The 21,100-nt window shown below is 39.4% G+C and overlaps 1 protein-coding gene across 3 annotated transcripts in view; it reads left to right on the top strand.

Moving 5' to 3' along the window:
- Window positions 1-11,442: 11,442 nt before the first annotated feature.
- TPP2 (tripeptidyl peptidase 2) overlaps window positions 11,443-21,100 on the top strand; it is a 105,125-nt gene continuing 95,467 nt past the window's right edge. For all 3 annotated transcript variants that reach the window (XM_037143621.2, XM_037143622.2, XM_037143623.2), the window contains exons 1-2: window positions 11,443-11,690; window positions 19,200-19,328. In XM_037143621.2, the coding sequence (XP_036999516.2) occupies window positions 11,526-11,690; window positions 19,200-19,328 (294 nt within the window). In that variant the 5' untranslated portion in view covers window positions 11,443-11,525. The remainder of the gene's footprint in view (window positions 11,691-19,199; window positions 19,329-21,100) is intronic.

Genomic DNA, 21,100 nt, shown 5'->3' with positions numbered 1-21,100 from the left:
AGTTTGGTTTTGCCTAGGAATTTACAAGCCGAGCACAAGCCATCTTGGATTGCTTTATACCTTAGGAAGGAGGGCCCCAGGCAAAACCTGGGCAGCCCCTGATGGGGCTGACCTTAGCCTGTATCACCCAGGAAAACCAGGGTCAGCACTCCCAGTGGAGAGCTATAAGCCACATCAAAGCACCACTACACTGCCCCGGCACAGCTGATCCTCTTTAGAGGGCAGAGGTTGATGGTAAGTGGTCACAGCCAATCTTTGCAGCTCACTGGCCTGGGTAAATCCCTCCCATTTGTTAGGGTGGTCAGTGACTTGGGCTGTGAAGAATTCACAAAGAGAAGAAAGTGTAGGAAATAAAGTTTTTAATCACTCTCCAAGAAAGGAGAGGGACATAGTGTGGAGAGATACACCTTGAGGGGTGGTGCTTTTGAACTTTTATTGGATTGTAATTGGATTAAAAAAGGGTGGGGTTGCTGTTGTGTGGCCCCTGGGCTGTTGGGACCTTATAACAAAAGGCTACAGTTTGTTCCAACATTATCTTCTGCCTGTGGCTATAAGGAGCAGTTAGTTCTGTTCTTGCTTTCCAGTAATTTCCAGTCCTAGAGACAAAAGCTCAGAAAAGTAAAATGACAGTCATGTTTAACAAGGTCACAGCCTGCGCAGCAAATGGTGCCACAATAGCAAATGGGGCTGACTTTATCCTTTCACCATTGATCGGCCAACAGAAACCAAGGCTCAACTAGAAGAGGAGGGTGTACTCAGTCCACACAAAGTACCCAGCTTGGGTGATAGGGGAGGCTGTGTCCCAGGAACCTATAGAACACCTATTATATTAGGCCACAGTACCAAGACATAGAGTCAAAGCAGCTCTACCTAATACATAGAAGCAAATGCAGGGAGGTTGCCAAAATGAAGAAAGAAATGAAACATGGCCCAAATGAAAGAACAAAAAAAAACTCCAGAAAAAAAGCTAAATAAAATGGAGATAAGCAATCTACCAGATGCAGCGTTCAAAATATTTGGTATATGCTCAAGGAACTTGGCGAGGACCTCAGCAGCATAAAAAGATCCAGTCAGAAATGAAAGATAGATTAATTAAAATAAAAAACAATTTACAGGGAAACAACAATAGAGTAGATGAAGCTCAGTTTCAAATCAATGATTTGGAACATAAGAAATCAAAAAACAACCAATCGGGACAAGAAGAAAAAAGAATCCAAACATATGAGTATAGTATAAGCAGTCTCTGGAACAACTTCAAGAGGTGCAACATTCACATCATAAGGGTGCCAGAAAAAGAAGAGAAAGAGCAAGAAATTGAAAATCTATTGGAAAAAATAATGAAAGAAAACTCTTCTAATTCAATGAATAAAATGACATGCAAGTCCAGGAAGCACAGAGAGTCCCAAACAAGCTGGATGCAAAGAGGCCCACTCCAAGACACATCATACTTAAAGTGTCAAAGGTTAAAGATAAAGAGAGGGTCTTAAAAGCAGCAAGAGAAAAGAAGTTAGTTACCTACAGGGGAACTCCCATAAGACTGTCAGCTGAAAGAACTTTGCAAGTTAGAAGAGACTGGAAAGAAATATTCAAAGTCATGAAAAGCAGGGACCTACAACCAATATTGCTCTACCCAGCAAAGCTATCATTTAGAATCAAAAGGCAGAAAAAGACCTTCCCAGACAAGAAAAAAAACTAAAGGAGTTCAGCATCACCAAACCATTATTATAGGAAATGTTAAAGGGACTTACTTTAAAAAAAGATAAAAACTATGAACAATAAAATGGCAAAAAATACAAATCTATCAATAATTTTATCTAAAAAAAATAACTAAGCAAATAGGAACAGAGACAGAAGAGCATTTTGTTGGTTGCCAGGTGGGAGGGGCACGTGGGGGAATGGATGAGGAGGTGAAGGGATTAAGAAGTATAAGTAAGTAGTTACTGAATAGCCCTCGGGATGTAAAACACAGTATAGGAAATGGAGTAGCCAAAGAACTTATTGCACGATGCATGGACATGAACAACGGTGGGGGGGCTGCCTGAGGGAGTGGGGGATGCTTTGTGGAGCGGCTGCAAGGGCAGAAAAATCAGGACAGTGGTAACAGCATAATCAATAAATATAATTTAAAGAAAAATAAAAATAGCCCTGGCTAGGTGGCTCATTTGTTTGGAGCATTGTCCCATGCACAAAAGGGTTAGGGGTTCGATCCCTGGTCAGGGCATGGGCAGGAGGCAACACATTGATGTTTCTCCCTCTCTCTCCTGCACCCCCACTGTCCCTCTCTCCCTCTTCTTTTCTCTCTAAAAAATAAACATACTCTTGGATGATGATTAAAAAAATAAAAATGGAACTACCATATACTCCAGCAATCCCACTTCTGGGTATATATCCAGAAGATTTAAAACCAGGATCTCCAAGAGATATCTGCACTCCCATGTTTACTGCAGCGTTATTCATAATAGCCAAGATAGGGAAATAACCCAAATGTCCATCAATAGAAAAATGAATAAAGAAAATTTAGTATATGCATATGATTGAATATTATTCAGCCTTAAAATACAAGGAAATTCTACATTTTTGACAATATGGATGGGCCTGAAAGGTACTAGGCTGAGAGAAATAACTCTGTCACAGAAGGACAAATACTGCATGAATCATCTTATATGGACATGTAAAGTATCAAGGCATAAACATAGACAATGAAATGGTGGTTGCCAGAGGATGGGGAGGAAGACATGAGGAGTTGTTCAATGTGTATAAAATTATAATTATATGAGATAACTTCCAGAGATCTACTGTACAACATAGTGTCTATAGTTAACAATAAGTTATTGTATATTTATAAATTTGTTAAGAGGCTAGATCTCAAGTTAGAATTCTTAATACCCACATACACAAAAAGGGTGCAAGACAACTTTTGGAGGTAATAGGTATGTTTACTACCTGTATTGTGGCGATGGTAACATATGTGTATAGATATGGTGAACCTACCAAATTGTATACATTAAATATATGCAGTTTTTTGTACATCAATTATAGTTCAATAAAACTGAAAAAATGAAATTTAAGGTATTAGACATTCAATATAACTCATAAAGTGGTGTGATAACAGCCAAAGAGGACATGCTATGGTGTACTCTGCTTTTAATTGAGATATAATTGACATATAACATTTTATTAGTTTCAAATATATGATATAATCATTCAATATTTATATAGGTTACAAAATGATCACCACAGGAAGTCTAGTAAATATGTTACCATACATGTTTACACAATTTTTTTATGATAAGAATTTTTAAGATCTATCTTTTAGCAACTTTCAAAAATGTAATATAGTATTATTAATTATAGGCTCCATGCTGAACATTATATCCCCATAACTTAATTTATTTTCTAATTGAAAGTTTGCACCACCAAAATCTACTTTTCATTATTTGTTTTAGCAATGTTGTTATCTGTATTTTTATTGTGAAAGTAATATTTCGATGCCTAATAAATTCTATTGAAAATGGAGTAAAATATATTTATTTGAGGAATAGAATAAGAAAAATATATTTTACAGCTTTTTCTCTTGACTGTCTATTTCCAAATAACCAGTTTTTGGAGAAATTTATGTAGTTAATGCTTAGTTTTGAGTAGGGAAAATGGACAACCGAAAACAGTTGTTGAAAAGTCTGACACTGTGAACAACTCTAAATGAGATTCTCAGGATGCCCCACAATGAAGTGATAATAGAGAAAACTAGCAGTCTTGGTTTCAGTTCCAACTTCGTTGTTAATAATAACTATCATTTCCTGAGCACTTACTATGTACCAAGTACTGCGCCCTTGCTTTTATGTGCAGCACCTTTGTTAGTGTAAAGCATTTTTTGTTAGCAGTGGACTGTCCTATTAAAAGAGAGTGACACTGGCAGTAGTGACATGAGCTCTAAGCATCAAATAAGTATGACACCTCTGCTTTAGCTTTGAAGTCACTGCCATTTTGCCACCAGTCTACGGAATTTCAATATTTTGTTATAGAATCCTAAATAGGCCGAGATAGAAGGTCATTTTGATGACAACATAATCTAGCCTATCCTGATAGAGGAAGCCACTGTATAATTTACACAAAACATACTGTTGGCTTAGGTGAAAGAGTTAGCAGTAGAGGTTATGAAATGTAATCAATTATGGGTATATTTTGAAGACAGATCCAATAGTTTTGCTAATGAAGTGATTCGTGATAAAAGAGTGAGGAGACAGGATGATTCCAACATTTTTGACCTAAGGAACTAGAAATATAAGTTTCCAGTAACTGAGAAAGGGATCACCGGAAGAAGAAGAGGTTTGGGAAAGATCAGCAATTAAGTTTCAGAGCTTCTAAATTTGGTATTCCTATTAAGTAAACAAGTAGATATCATATACTAGGTATCAAACAGGTAGATGGAATTTGGGAAAGAGAGACAAGTTGGAGATTCAAATTTTGGAATCTTTGGGATACAGATGATATTAAAGGCCATGCACCAAAATTTCATCATCTGAGAATTAAGTGTAGATGGAAAAAGAGAAGTCCAAGAACTGAGTCATAGAGCATGCTCCAATTCAGAGGGCAGAAGAAAGGGGGGGGGGGGGGACCAGAAAGGGAGACTGAAGCAGTGAAACAGGAAGACGAGCAGAAAACCAACAATTTTGGTTTGAAAATCAAAAAAAGTTTATCAAGGAGGAAGCAGCGTTCAGTTTTGTCAAATACTGCTGATAATGGTCAAGTAAAAAGATGAGACTCAGCCTTTCAATTTACCCATGTGCTCAAAGAATTTCAAAGGTAGGGAAGAAAGATTCATCCCAGTGGATTCTTTTAAAAAAATGGGGGAGTTAATTGGGAAACAAGAACTATAGAAAACAGGCAAAGCTTAAGGGTGCCCTCTGGCAAGGGAGATGTATTCACAGGATCCATCTCCATTATCACAAAGCAGGGCAGAGGAGAGTGGATTTGAACCTGAGAGGCAATACATTGGAAACATGCACTCTACCCAGTGGAATAAAAACAAGTGTTAAAGAAATCTTTCGATTTTAATTCTCTGTACTACAGAGCTATCTTAGGATGGGATACAGCAAATCAGTTCAGTTGAGCAGTTTTAGAAATGTCCAAAGGAAAAGAATCACCTGGATCTTTGTTAAATGTATAGATTCTCACGAACCTCCCATAAAGATTCTGATTCAGTAGGTCAGAAGTAGAGCCCCAGGTTATCTGTATTTTTAACTAGAGCACCAGGTGATTCAGATCACTGGGCTAGTATGGAGACACTGTTTGAGGAAATATTTTCCTCAGTATTCAAGTGATAACTGCTTCTTAATTCTCAATGTGATATGTATGTATATTATACATACACAAATACTGAAATTTTTGTTAAACTGTTTGTTTTAAATTGACACATATATATTCAAATACTCAATTAATAAAGACTTTATTTTAATGAAGTCTTTTCTCTTTCCTCCCTGCCTTCTCCTTAATGTCTTCTACATTCCTGAACCCACCCCAGAACACCAAAAAAAAACTTTATGTATTTATGAAAATTGTTTTTTTGTAAGCAAATACTTAGTCAGTTTCAGAAGACTTCAGAGAATTCTGTTTGTCATTCCATATGCTACCACCCCATTATACGTGGACACACACACAAGTTATGTTTATAACCTGTCCTCCATTTGTCATTCTTTCATTAAAGGAAAAAAAGTATAGTTCAATGAGATTGGAGATGTATTTTGTTTTTAAAAAATAAGTTCTAGAAACATTAAAAAACTTATTGTCTGTATTATGTTTCACAAATTATGGAGTAAATTGTTTGATCTACTTACATCAAGGAAACAGGCTAATATGGTCTTATTAATATATCCCTAAATTGATTTTTATAAATTATTTCTTGAAAACTAAAAAATAATAATTTAAATTGGTTTGCCTACTTTATCTAAGTCCTAACTTTAGGTAGCCCACTACCTAATGCCAAATGACATGAGCAGCTTCAGTGCATTGAATTTCCAGTACCTACCAGATACATTATAGTAATACCAATTATTTATTGCCACTGTGGCAATACAAGCCAATGTATTCAATATCATCATTAGCATTAGACTTGAATGGGAATCCTAAATTTGACATGTTTTTCTGGTACTTCAGGTTTGGGCAGATGAGTGGGACTTATGAAATCCTATGCCAGTGCTGCAGATAACAACAGTCAGGCTGACCTAGGCCTGTATCCATCCGGAGACCCACAACTCTATGTCAGTGAAGTAATAGCAAGCAGGAACCACTCCCTGAACAATTACTGCATTGCACCATTTAATTCGTGTCTGTAACATAAGCATGATTTACTGTCCTAGAATTCAGTGGGAGTATGTTTTTGATAATGAATATATGTCAGGAATTGGGGTGAAACAAAATAAGTGGCATATGTGCTGTACATACTTCCTGCCCACTTAGGAACTGAGGGCTGAATTCCTCCAAAGATGGAAAGAGGCTGATATAAGATATATATAGAGAGAGATATATAGATATCTATATCTATATCTATGGATAGCTGATTTTGTGAGAACTAAAGAAAATGAAGCATTTTATAGCCAAAAAGGTTTATGTTTTGGACACAACTATAATTGCAAGGAAGTATCCATTTTCAACTTCACAAAGAAGAGATTTTAAAACACACACGGTTAAGGGAATGATGACATGCCCAAACAAATAAATAGTATGCAGTTATTAAAAAGAAAGAAGAAGAATTATATGTACTAATATCTATCAGGAAATATTCTAAAGTAGAAAAAAGCAAAAAAGAAACCAAACACACAAACAAAACAAGGTGCAGGGCAATGCAGTATGTTACTAAGAGGATATAGGAGGCCTGTCCAGAAAAAGTCCAGCCATTGCTAGTATACTGAGAATGGTTTGCACGACAGTAATGTAACCTGGCAGCCAAGGAGAGTGTATTGCAATGAGCATGCATGAACAATGACAACTTTACTGTATTAGTCAGTGGGGGTGGTAGATGCTGTTGAGTGGGCTTGTGTACTGTGTAGCCATCCCATTCAAAATGACTGAGCAATTTTACATTAAGCTTGAACATTCCTCCACAGAAACTATTTGGATGATTCAGAAGGCTACAGCTATGGGCAATTGGTGATTGGTAGCTTCATCACAACACAGTTGTTCATCCACCACATCTTGTACAGAGTTTTTTGGTGAAACATCAAATCACCCAGGTGACTTAGCTCCCCTACATCCTAGATTTGTTGCCCTGTGACTTCTGTTTTTTCCCAGAACAAAAAACACCTTTGAAAGGGAAGAGATTTCAGATATTTGATGAGTCTCAGGAAAATACGACAGGACAGCTGATGGTGATTGGGAGAACTGAGTGAGGTCCCAAGGTGCCTACTTTGAAGGGGACCAAGGTGTCATTGTCCTATGTACAATATTTCTTGTATCTTCTTCAATAAATGTCTCTTTCATATTACATGACTGGATACCTTCTGGACAGACCTTGTATACTTGTATTATATATATATATATATATATATATATATATATATATATATATTCCTAAAATATATGATGTATCTCACATATATAAGTAATATATGCAATACCTAAGTAATTATATATAGTATATGTGTATATATGTATGTATATAATTTGTCATGATTAACAAATCTTTTAAATTATCAGGCATCTTTTGAAAAGCCTCCCTATATACACATTTTCTTATGTTTACAGAATTCCCCACATTATATCAGTCCTACTTGTCCATTCAAGAAGTCAGAATTTAATACTCCAGCCTCCTTTACAGCTAGGCACAGGAATGTGACTTATATTTTGCTAAATATGTTTGCCCATATGGCTCTGCACTGGAGAAATGGTAGGAACACTAATAATGGTTTGCCTTCAAGGGTCAACAGTGGTAAAGCTGTAAGCATCTGAAGCTCCGTTTCTTTGGTGTGAGCTATTTCAGTCCGGGCCCTTTAAGAAGCAGATATCGAGAGCAGCTTAAATGAGCAAGGATTCTATTAGGGGAACTGTTCATGCAAGGAAAAATAGTTAAGGGTCCACAAAATTCTGGGAGAGCCATCAGGCCACTATGCAAGTCTGACCCTGAGTAAAGAAGACAGTAGTGAAGGTTAAGTGGAAGCATCCTAGACTAAAATATAAAGTGTAAGAAAAGCTTAGCAAAGCAGGTGGGGGGGAGTCCTACTGCCTGAATTTACTGCTAAAGAGGTCCCCCATCTCCCAGGAACATACTTACCCTCATTATCCTACTTCATTCAATCACTGCCTGGAAGCTGTCTATGGGAGAAGTGGCCTCACTGCAAATTCTGGGTAGGATTTCACTGCGCAGCTCATGGGACAGGGTACTTTCACAATCTCTACATGGTTTGGAAACTTTATTTAAAAATATTTTCTAAATGATATGGCACAGTAATAGTGACAAAGGTGACTCATGGAAACCTTCTGCCCTCCTTAACTCTGCATTGGCATGCAGCCTCAAACCTGGTAGGTGATGGGAAAGGGAAGTGGACAAGAACAGCTGTCTTGGCACTTCCTGCTTTGACAATACAACGTGGGAGGTTTCAGTGCATCTAGCCTATTACCTTACCCCAGATAGAGTGACTAACCCTATTGTGTTCTATTCTCCCCTTCCTTCTCTTGATGTTCCTAAACCCTTGTTTTATCTATCTGTCTTCATTGTTTACTCCAAGTATCCCCTTGTTTCCTTCCAACATCCAATGAACTATCAAGCCGTTTGTCAATGAGCACAAACTGACTTAGCATTTAGCTGGGAATGTCATTAAATTAAAGAGCTATAAATGAATAATGTAAAGAATACTGAGGCTTGCTGACAAAGAATTAATGGCTGAATATATAATGTGATTTCAGGGGTTACTATATAAAATGTGTGTGTCCTGCGCAATTGAGTCAGCTTGACTCCTGGCAACCCAATAACTGGTGTCCACAATGTTCAGTTCTGAACAGCCCTACTCAGCTCCTGTAGATTCATGATATTGCTTCTTTTATGGAGTCCATCCAAAACTTTTCTAAAACGTTTTTTAGGATCCATAGCAAAAAAAAAAGAACGACACTGTTCCATGAGTCTAATGAAAAAAGCCTGTTACTTTAGTTTCATAATGGACAGTTCCTCATGCACTCATTGGGTGATACTCTGGGAGGGGAGCACAGTTGGTATAGTAGAAAATACTGGGGCAGACTGCGAGAACAGAAATACGGCTTTTTCATTAACTCATTTTGTAACCAGCAATAATTAACCTGCCTAGCTTTGTTTCCTCATCTGTAAAATAAAATGATTGGAGTGTGGTTCATTCGAAACTGGGAGCTATTCTACTCTGTCACTATAAGCTATCTTTGAATATCTTCTAAGAATTTCTCTTTTCTTTCCTGTTAGTTTGAAGTTCTTTTCTAGAAGTAACACAAGCAGTTGGGAATAGGAAGGAAAACATTAACTACTGTTACTTTCCTTTTCCTCTCCACTAAAAAGAACATGCTTCTCTAAGACTTACGAAATGGATGAAATGGTCAAGGATTAAATTAAAAACAATTGCACAGCCATTACAGTAATTTCTGAGGCTTTATGGAGTATCTCCTAAATCCTGTGTATTACAAACAGACATACATAAGGCTTCCCCTTACACCTAAGATCCATTATAGAACCCATGGATTCTAACTATGTATTTTTTCCTGTGTAGGAAAAAATACATCTTTGTTTTCACTAACCTCCGAAATAGTTTCCTTTAATTAGTAATGTAGTTAATGACCAGAATATTAGCAGTTATTGTTTATTACTCTGTTACAAATAAAAATCAGTTTCTTATAGCTCAGTTGTTACAGATGTCTCAAAATGTAATTTATGCTCTTCACTATTTTGAAGTTATGGGAGTTTATTAGATTTGGCTCTAGCTCCTGTTATTTGAAGCACACATATAACTATACACACATATAAAAACTATTGCTAGCTAATAAAAATGGTTTTAACATTTTGATAACTATATTTCAACATAATTTCCTTTGTTATCATACATTTTATGTGTTTAAAAACATTGCTCTGAGCCCTGGTTGGTGTGGCTAAGTGGACTGAGTGTTGGCCTGAGAACAAAAGGCTCACCAGTTCAAGTCCCAGTCAGAGCACATGCCTGGGTTGCAGGCCAAGTTCCCAGTAGGAGGCCCCGGGGAGGCAACCACACATTGAGGTTTCTCTCTCTCTCCCTCTCTTCCCCTCTGTCTAAAAATAAATAAATAAATAATCTTTAAAAAAGAGCATTGCTCTGAGAAGGAACCCATAAACCTCACCGGATTGTCAAAGAAATCTTTGGCATGCACGCGCGCGCGCGCGCACACACACACACACACACACACACACACACACACATTAAGATTATCCTGGCATGAATACAGATGTATATATCATTAAAGGGCCCCTAGTGCATCATGGAACAATTGATAGTGGCCACTGTAAATCTGAAAAACTGCAAATTATGGCTCAGTAATTGAGTGGAGAAACTTAAGAAGCAGCCAAGAACTGCAATTTTAAGAGAAAAAAAAGTTTTTCAGAAATCCCAAAAGCTACGGGTAAGCAATGAGAACAGAAGGGGCCACTTCAGTTTCTTTTTCTTTCTTAAGACTGTCTTTCTTTCCTCTTCTTTCTCTCTCTTCACTTTTAGAGAGAAGGGAAGGGAAGGACAAAGAGAGGGAGAGAAACGTGGATCGCAATCCACTGAGTCGTATCAGCCAAGACCCTACTTGGATTTCATGTTTTGTTACTGGCTGGCTACTAGGACTGAAGGGCCAAAAACCCACTTTCTGTTGCCTGAAGCTAAGACCTATCCCACCCTATTCTTCCCTTGCCCTGACCAAAGGGCTACACTGAGCACCTGCAGGTGAATGAATATACACCACAGAGTCGAAGAACTCTCATTCAAAATTTATGTCCGGGCATGTTGCTGATACCCTACGACTACTACTGGGTTAACATGCGTGAGTTGACCCTCTTTCTTCGGATTGGCTTGGGCTTCTTCAGCCGAGACAGAAAAGTTTCTTCCACAACCTCATTTGGAAACCATCACTTGCAGCGTGGGAGGTGGGGGCGCGTTCCACTACCCCAGGATGTTGGCTCATTTCTTTCCCCGTCGTTAGGGCAGAGCTTGAAGTCCGGGAATCACGAACTCTTTGCTTGGAGGCCGGCTCTCTCCTAAAAATTCCCAGGGCGAGCCTCTTTAAGGATCCAGGTTCCAGAACCGAATCCTCCAGCAGTATCTCCGACTCCGCCTCCTTCACTGCGGCCGGGGAAACACTCAGCGGCGCTCCCAGGAGGAGCGCCGTTAGCTTACGTACAGAGCCTGATTGGCCAACCTCCTCCGTGCGGGCTGGGATTGGCGGCCAGCAGGTTCCGCCCCTCGCCTCCGCCCAGGCCCGTGGCAGCCCGGGTGTCCTCGCGCCGCTGCTCCGCGCGCAGCCTGGCAGTTTGCCTCTTCGTCGTCCTCCGGCCTGCGTTCATGGCTACCGCTGCCACTGAGGAGCCCTTCCCTTTCCACGGCCTCCTGCCCAAGAAAGAGACCGGGGCCGCTTCCTTTCTCTGTCGCTACCCGGAGTATGACGGGCGAGGGGTGCTCATCGCCGTCCTGGACACTGGGGTTGACCCCGGTGCCCCGGGCATGCAGGTGCGGTAGCCGTGGGGCGCTCGAGCTCGGGCGGCCGGCGGGCCCTGGCCTCGTAGGGGAGTAGCCTTCGAGCCCGGAGGCCGAAGCCCACTCCGAGGCCGAGCGGCAGCTGGGTGCTGGAGGGAGGTAGAGGGCAGAGCGTGCGCGGAGGCCGGGCGGGGTGCCAGGGGCGCGTGGCCCCCAGCCTGGGCACCCCGGCCCCCAGCCCGGGCACCCGGGCTGGGAGGTGATCCCGGCCCAGACAAAAGTGGCGGTTGCGGCTGGTCGGGTGTGTGGATCTGCCTTTCACCCAGGAAGCCCCTTCCCACCTAGGCGCTGCCAGGCCCGGGCCCTCCGGCTCCTTCCGTCACACTATCTTCCTCCACTGATCCCTCGTGTCCCCTGCACCAGCCCGTGCCTATTTTCAAATGAGGATTTTACAATTTTTATTATATGTTGCGGGGGGAGGGGCAAATGACCTATCAGAACTTATTTTTATTGCTGAGTTAGGGAGATTTGGTTTTGGAAAGGATTGTTTATTTTTAAACACGAAAGCTGGGTTTCATGAAGATAACTCGGTCAACTTCCGGAATTATTTCCTTTGGTAGTTTATGTATTCTACTTTTAAATCATCTTCTGCAGTGTACTTATTTAGAGTCATTGAAATGCATGTCTTAGTTTTTTAGTTTGGTTTTGGCGAACTTCAGACTGTATTAAATTATACTTCTGTAATTTTTTAGCCTTCAAATATAAGACAACATACTTTATTTACAATTTTAAAAATTATTTAGTTTTGCCTTAGACACCTTTAGATCAAGGTACCATATTAAAGGGTAACTTTAAATGATGTTCTTCTGAAGCATCTTCTACTTAAAGTATCCAAAGTTTGACTTTTGTAAATTTAGCCTTAGCCTGTTGCTGAAATCCAGTAATAAAATTTCACTGATCTTGTTCAAGATCAACTCCTGTATGCTAATCTCTCATTTCAGTGCATCATCTGTGTATCTTATCCTTCTTTCTATACTAAACGCTGAAATTTAATAATCATCTCCCCTCCCTCCCCCATACTTCTCCTGCCTCTGGACCCTCTATTGTGCTCTCCAACATTTGAGGTAGCATTTTGGAAATTAGAATGTAATTAAGCTGGGAAAGGGAACTAGTCTGACTGTATAGAATCTCTCTGATTCCTCCTGTTAATTCTTCAGCATTCTGGAGTACAGTACATCCTATGGTGGTCCTGCCAGGCATCTTTGGTGAATCATAAGAGGAACAGGTGATGAGTTCCCTCCTGGTAGCTCTAGTGGTACAGTTATGTTAAAAACTCTGAAGACTTAAAACAGCTCTCATATCATTGAAGCTTTATTACAGATTAGTAATGTTTTCCATTCTGTTGTGTTGTATGTTTAATTTTGGGGGGATAAGTAGGAGGAGTATAGCTGGGTAAGTGGTTCACTGGGTCTTTTGTCGGGATAATAAGAGAATCAGAAGAGTTTGGAGGAGTGCTGTCTTAGTAAAAATACTTTTGTAGAATTTCCCATGTCTGCTCATCAAATTATTTCATTAACTCTCTGTAAAGTAACTCTCATCCCACAGTGTCATTATGAAAATTGATTGAGATTAATTACATGTGACTCTTTTAAGTGCTCAAGTGTCACATATAATTAATATGTTAAACACTACTTTTTTAAAGCAAAGAAATTTAGTTAAAGGAGTGTATGCTGGGTCTTAAATCACCCAACTATCTGAAAGATAAATATGCATGTAATAGCAAATGTTTAAACAATGAAATATTGAAGTAAAATAAAAACATAATTCTTCTAACAACTTTTAACTCTTGAGAGGTTGACCTAAACATGGTTAGTTAAGAGATTTATGGCTTGCAAACATAGTGACTTTTTTTTTTTACCTTATCTTTAACAAATTAATTTTGTATATCTATGTATACCTACCTCATTAAGATAAGAAAGTGGATAGAAGTGAAAAGGAGGGAAGGAGTGAAATAGGGGAGGAAGAGGCCAAAGTGGAAGTTTGGAAAGCCTAGTGGGGTCTAAATAGAGGACTAGTGGCACAAATGAAAACTTTAAAGAACACAGTGGACTGTCTTATTCTTTGGTAACTGCCTTGGGCCTGGTTCTCTTTTGTTCAATAGTTGTGTGGGCTTGTTGGGAGAGTGGACAGCATGACAAGAGTAATAATCACATAAATGACTAAATCTTTCCTCAGCAAATATTCAGGTATCTGATAGGAGCTTAATGTTGTGGGAAAAAATACTGTAGTCCGGCAGTCTCTGTTACAGAGATTGATCAGAGAGGACCAATTAGAGCTAGACCAATCAGACTTTACAGATGAGAGATGGTACTTGGACTGGACCTGGAAATAAATATGCAATAGCCAGTGTGTATCCCTAGCCACCAGTGTAGCTTCCATGTGTTACATTGCCAAAGTTATTTTCCTTTATTAAAAAAAAAGTTCCATTTGCTCTTAAGGTCTAATATAAGGCTTAAGGTCTAATATAAAATACAAGGCTTAAGGTCTAATATAAAATAAAGCTGTTTTGGCAACCTAATTGCCTTTGCATAAAAATCCAAAACTTTGAACCATGTATGTGGCCCTTTACCATCCAACTCTACCTCCTCATATAGCCCCAGTTCTTATCTCATCATTTTTTTCTGTCCATATCCACATTTACTTTGTGCTCTAACCTGGAACATATCACTCTTTTTCTTTCACCCAAATATTTCAGGTCTTTTCCCAACACATATCTTTCTTTGCAGGTAGAGTTTAATCTGCCTGCAGGCCTTCTACCATCACCTGTACACTCTTGCTTAATACTTGGAAACCAGGCTGGGTCTTGACTCCATTACCTTTTAGAATATCTACTGATGTGATTTAGCTCCACTCCCCTTTCTTCCTAACTCTAAATTTCCTCTTTTGTCTTATTATCTCCAGTGCAGTGGTTGTTTTCACCTAATGGTGAAAAAAGAAGTACATAAATAGAAAATTGCATATATAAGAAATGAAAGAGAGATCCTAATAAGTAAAGCCGTGCCAGTAGTACTATAGATGGTAAGCCACTAAATCCCATTAGGCCTTCTTCCATTGCTCACGTACTGATAATGAGGTTGCTAATGAGAGGGATCTGTGTCTGACTTGTTAGTGATCTCTTGTGATTACTTGATCTCAAGTCTCTGAAGTTGTTTACTCATTGAATGAGAATGATAGGTGTGATTTGTGTTCCTAGTGCTATTGCAATAGTTGTTTAGACAGCCCCTGAAGAATAAGCATCCAGATTAAGAACTACCATACATAAATATCACAGCTGTACAGCCCATCACAAAGCTATTAGCCCCTGGATGTTTGATGGCAACGTGATTGGAGTGAGATTTGGAGTCCATCAACCACCCCTTTGCCTTATAAAGAAAAAAAGTGTGTACCCTTGTTTCCTCCATATAGTGACTTTCCCTGTCCTCTTTTCAGGTATACCTTAACTAAAGAGCTTTAAGGACAGGGCAGTTGGTATTGGGGAGGGAGGCAGGTGACTCAGAAAGGGACACTAAGCTTAAGGAGCATGAATTCTCCAGGTGGAAAAGGAGCTTGAAGGCTTTGTGCTCTTGTCACACTTGGCATTTTTTATATTCTTTTTTTTTTCTTGAGGGTAAGGTATTTTCTTTTTTCATTCTCTTTGTATCAGCCATGATTCTTGCTGGTAATTCAGTACATACATGTTGAATGCTACAGATTCCCTAGTCCAGGAAGATCCCAGAAGTGATTTTTCTTACCAAAACAGTATGAAAATCTAATACTGTTAACCTGTATCAGTCATCATGGCCCAAATGAAAGTTTATGGGTTGCCTAAGAAACTAGACCTTAGGAAAATAAGTCTTAATACTGAGGAATTAGTATCAGGTCATCCTATAATTAAATATATATTTTGTATCTATAGGCACTGCTAGGTTTGGTGAATAAAATAGTTATAGTCCTAGCTCTATGGAGCTTATCTGCTAATAGTGGGAATAGAGGAGTCACCTAACTGTATAATTATGTACTGAGTTAAGTTCTGTGAAGGAAACAAGGTACACTGAGAAAGAATAATCAGGTTTAGGATGGCAGCTACTTAAAGGAAGTCACAGGGAAACCTTTCTGAAGGGTAACATTTTAGTAGAAAACTAAGATAATATTGAAATTCCTGTGGAAAGACTGAAGGGACAGAGAATTCTAAGCAGAAGAACCCTGTGCAAATAAGTTGTAAAGCAGACAAAAGTTTGGAGTGTTCCAGGAATTGTAAAAGGGCCAGAGTGCTTGGAGTTATGAGTGGCTGAGAGTAGCAGGGGTCAGATCTGGCAAAGGTTTTTGTACTGAGCACTCAGTGAATCCCTGGTGAGGTGTTAAGTGGAAGAGTGGTGTAATACAATTTGTTTTGTTATTGATTTTTGTGGAGCCAGGAATGAACACTAGGAGACACTGGCATCATCATATCATGAAGGCAAGAGAGGATTGTAGTGGAGGGTACTAGTAATAAAAATAAAAAATGACGATAGATTTAAACTATATTTTAGAAGTAGAATTAAGAGGACTTCCTGACAGATTTGATATGAGGGGTAAATTAAATAAAGAGAGAAGGAATTTTAAGTTTCTGGCTTGAGCAACTGTCTCTGTGTTGATTTCCTGAGGTGGCAAAGCCTGGAGAAAAACAAGTTTTAGTGTTGAGTTTGAATTTGGATTTACATGAAGTTTGAGTGCTTATTGTGGCATCTAATAAATATTATTAAACATTTTTCCTCTAAAATTTTGTACTTGTCTCCCCCCAAGCTCATGTTCTCAGGTCTTTTCTCAGGTGTTTCCTTTTCAGTGAGAACTTTATTGACCATCCTGGTTTAAATCAAAAGCCCTATACTTCTTGTCTCCTTTCCCTGCTTAATTTTTCTTAATAGTAATTATCACTATCTGACATTTATGTTTTTTACTTACCTGTTTATTGACTATATAATGCAAGATCTGTGAGGTCAGGGATTTTTGTGTATTAATCATTACTATATCCCCTACATCTTAAATGGAGTATGACCTATAGTAAATGCTCAGTAAATATTTGTTAACTAAATATATAAAACCACTTGAAGGATTCTGTGGTGTTTTCCATGACTGACTTTTCTTCTTAGGGTTGTCATGCTTTTGCCTAAAACAGTTCTCTTTCTATAAGGAAAGCAGAGTTTATGGGGTGGGGTGGGGGTTTTAGAGTTTTTATTTATTTTATTTTATTATTATTATTTTTATTTATTTATATAGAGGGAGGGAGAAACATCAATGTGTGGTTGCCTCTCACTTGGCCCCCACTGGGGACCTGGCCCACTACCCAGGCATGTGCTCTGACTGGGAATCAAACTGGCGACCCTTTGGTTTGCAGCCTGCGCTCAATTCACTGAGCTACACCAGCCAGGGTACAGATGATTTTTTTTTCCTTTTTTTTTTTTTTAATTTATTTATTTTTTTGAATTGATTATGCTGTTACAGTTGTTCTATTCCCCCCTTCATTCCCCTCCACCCTGCCCCCCCAACCCCACCATTACCCCCCTTTAGTTTATGTCCATGTGTCTCAAGTCCTTTAGGTTCTATATTTCCCATACTATTCTTGCCCCCCCCCCATCTATTTTCTATCTACTGTCTATGCTACTTGTTTTCTGTACCTTCTCCCCCATCTCCTCCTCCCACTCCCCTGTTGCTAACCCTCCTTGAGATCTTCATTTCTATGTTTCCACTCCTGATCTAGCTGTCCTTTTAGTTTGCTTTCGTTTTAGGTGTGGTTGTTAATAACTGTGAGTTTGTTGTCCTTTCACTGTTCATGTTTCTTTAACTTCTTTTTCTTCGATAAGTCCCTTTAACATTTCATATAATAAGGGCTTGGTGATGATGAACTCCTTGAATTTGGTCTTATCTGAGAAGCACCTTATCTGTCCTTCCATTCTAAATGAAAGTTTTGCTGGATAGAGCAATCTTGGTTGTAGGTCTTTAGATTTCATGACTTGGAATATTTCTTTCCAGCCCCTTCTTGCCTGTAAGGTCTCTTTTGAGAAATCTGCTGACAGCCTGATGGGGACTCCTTTGTAGGTGATTGTCCCCTTAGCTCTTGCTGCTTCCAGGATTCTCTCCTTCATTTTAATTTTGGCTAATGTAATTATGATATGCCTTGGTGTGTTTCTTCTTGAGTCCAACTTTTTTGGTACTCTCTGGGCTTCTTGGATTTCTTGGAAGTCTATTTCCTTTGCCAGATTGGGGAAATTTTCTTTTATTATTTGTTCAAATAGTTTTTCCACTGGTGGTTGTGTCTTTCCCCCTTCTGGTACCCCTATAATTCGGATATTGGAGCGTTTAAAGATGTCCTGGAGGTTCCTAAGACTCTCCTCATTTCTTTGAATTCTTGCTCCTTGACTCTTTTCTGTTTGGCCATTATTTGCTTTCTTCTGGGCCACTCCATTGATTTGAGTCCCAGTTTCCTTTTCATCTCTATGGGTTTCCTGTGGAATTCCATTCATTTCCCCTTAATTTAGCCTTCATATGTTTCTCTAATTTGTGGCTATAATCCACCAGATCTGTGAGGAAGCTGATGACCAGTGTTTTAAACTGTGCGTCTGAGAGTTTTGCTATTTCTTCATCACTTAGATTTATCTCTGGGGCTTTGAGTTCTCCCTGCGACATTTTTGGTCTGTTCTGGCCCTTTAAGTGGGAGAAGCTGCGCCTTGGAGTCCCAGGTCGCTGGGTTGTGACGCTGTATGTGGGGGCGTGGTCAGAGCGGGAAATGGCGGCGCCCTCTATCGCCGCCGCCGGTCCAACCGCTCACTCCCTCACTCGCGTGCAATTAGGCAACAACAGTCAACACGCTGCACTGCCTCCCCACTGTCTCCTCTGTAGTCGCTCACCCGGTGGGTCGCTCGGTCGCTCACTAGGTCCAATCCTGGGTTTGGAACCCGAGCGACTGGATTCGCGCGTCTGGATTCCGCGCCCGGGTCGACCGAGCCCTCCTTTGTAACTCCTCACCCGACGCCGGTTTCGCCCCTTACCGGTCAGGCTGAAGAATTTGTTGTTAGCAGACTTCCGAAAAGTTCAGTTTTCCGTGTTCTGGTTGTGTTTTCTGATGCTAATATTTAGTTGTCCCTAAACTTGGTTGTGTGAGGAGGCACGGCACATCCACCTAAACCTCCATCTTGGCGGAAGTCCTCGGTTTTAGAGTTTTTAAAAAATATTTTATTTATTTATCTTTAGAGGGGAAGGGAAGGAGAGAGGGAGAGAAATATCAATGTATGGTTGCTTCTCGTGTGTTCCCTGCTGGGAACTGGCCTGCAACCCGGGCATGTGCCCTGACTGGGAATCGAACCACGATCGTGTGGTTCACAGGTCTTTGCTCAATCCACTGAGCTACACCAGCCAGGAGGGATGTTTTATATATGTGTCCATGTGCACACATGGGGATTGACATTGCTTTCTTTTAAGCATAAAAAGTTAAATCTTTAACTCATTTTAATTTTCTTTAATTTTTAGGTTACATCTGATGGAAAACCAAAAATCATTGATATCGTTGACACAACAGGAAGTGGTGATGTGAATACTACTACAGTAGTAGAGCCAAAGGATGGTGAAATTGTTGGCCTTTCAGGAAGAGTGCTTAAGGTTGGAGCTTTTATCTTATTTAATTTTTTTTTCTTTTGTGTTGTTACCTCAAACCGTCTAATGTTTTTAGCTTACATTTGATGATATGATGAGTATTAGTAGCTGTTACTGTTTAACAAATTACTGTAAAATTTCATGGTTTAAAACAATAAACATTTATTACCACAGTTTGAGTCAGGAATCTGTGTGTGAGTTAGTTGGGTGCCTCTCATTCAAGATCTCTTCTCAGCTTATTGTTAGTCAGGGTTTCAGTTTAATCTAAAAGCTCAGCTTGGTGGGGAAGGGGAGTCTGTTTCCAAGCCCACTCAGATGGTTGTTGGCAGGCTCTGGTTCCTTGCTACTAAGACCACTCTACCAGGATGCTTCACAACATCCAGCCGTCTTCCCCCTGCCTGTGGGGGCAGGAATCCAAGAGAGTGTACCCAAGATACAGGCCATGGTCTTATAAATTAATCTTGGAAGTGACATCCTATTACTTCTGTTATATTCTTTTCATTGAAAGGCAAGTCATTAAATCCAGCACACACTTAAGCGGTGGGGATTTTACAAGGGCATGAATACGAGGATGTGAGGTTCATTCGGTTAGAGGAAGTCATTTTGTTGTTTGATAGTAGGCTTAGAATTGGGTGGTTCTGTTTTTCAATGTGGTTCCAAATACTAAAAATTTTAAGTTTTGAATGGATAGTTGGGGAAAGTGACCAGATTATGGTTTTGCCTTCATCTTCTTCTGGCCTTTCTGGAAACTTGAACATGAAATATTTAGGCTTTAATAATTATGGACTTAAGTGATTAGCATTGTCTTATTCCTTGTACTTGGTAAAGAGGCTGGAGTAAGCTAACATGAAAAGCAATTAGAAAGCAAACAGTGAGTGCAGTTCATGAGAAATTAGCTAATGAATTTGTTACATGGCAAGAATTTGTGATTCCATTCTCACCTTTTAAAGCAATAAGTAGAATTAGTTTGGAAAATAAATTTTGGTTCTTTATGTGTGTAAAGAACTATATTTAACTTTTTTCCTCTTTTACCATCTCTGAATTATGTTTAGGTATGGTTTACTAGATAAGATATTTGTGGCAATGAATTAGTTTTCTGTGCTAACAAAGTAACAAAAACTTAATGGCTTAAAATCGCATCACATATGTTCCTACATTTATTATCTGTTTCCGTGGGTCAGAAGTCCAGGCATGGCTCTTTGTTGCTCTCAGCTCAGGATTTTTAACAGACTACAGTCAAGTATTGGGTGGGATTGCAGTCTCATCTGAGGCTGCTTTTCTAAGTTAACATGGTTGTTGGCATAATTTTTTTTTATCCTGAAAGCTTGTTTATGGAAGGCCAACAGAAGAATCTCTTTGACCTCAGGGATGACCTCAGTCTCTCTTTTGGTGAGCTCACCTTATTAGGTCACAAACACAAGGCTAATCTCCCTTTTGATTAACTCAGTCACCTGATGAGGTATCAAAATTGTTTCTGCAATATAATTCACCTTTGCCATATTACTTAACATAATCATAAGAATGATATTCACAGATCCTGCCTTCACTAGTGGAGAGGACTATATAAAGGCATCAGTCATCTTAGAATGTACCTACTACAGGCAAACAGCAGGCATTAATATTTTACTGCCTTTTTTATGTGTTGTGGACTGAATGTGTGCCCCCAAAATTTATACATTGAAGCTCTAACACCCAATGTGATGATGTTTGGAGGCAAAAAAGACCTCTTTAACAGGATTCTACTGCATGGAACATTAACACTAAGGATGGCACTTGGC

The sequence above is a fragment of the Artibeus jamaicensis genome, unplaced genomic scaffold (assembly GCF_021234435.1).
Source record: "Artibeus jamaicensis isolate MK-2021 breed Jamaican fruit bat unplaced genomic scaffold, CSHL_Jam_final contig_559, whole genome shotgun sequence".
NCBI classification, from domain to species: Eukaryota; Metazoa; Chordata; class Mammalia; order Chiroptera; family Phyllostomidae; genus Artibeus; species Artibeus jamaicensis.
The sequence above is the reverse complement of the archived record's forward strand: the minus strand, read 5'-3'. Positions and strand labels throughout refer to the sequence as shown.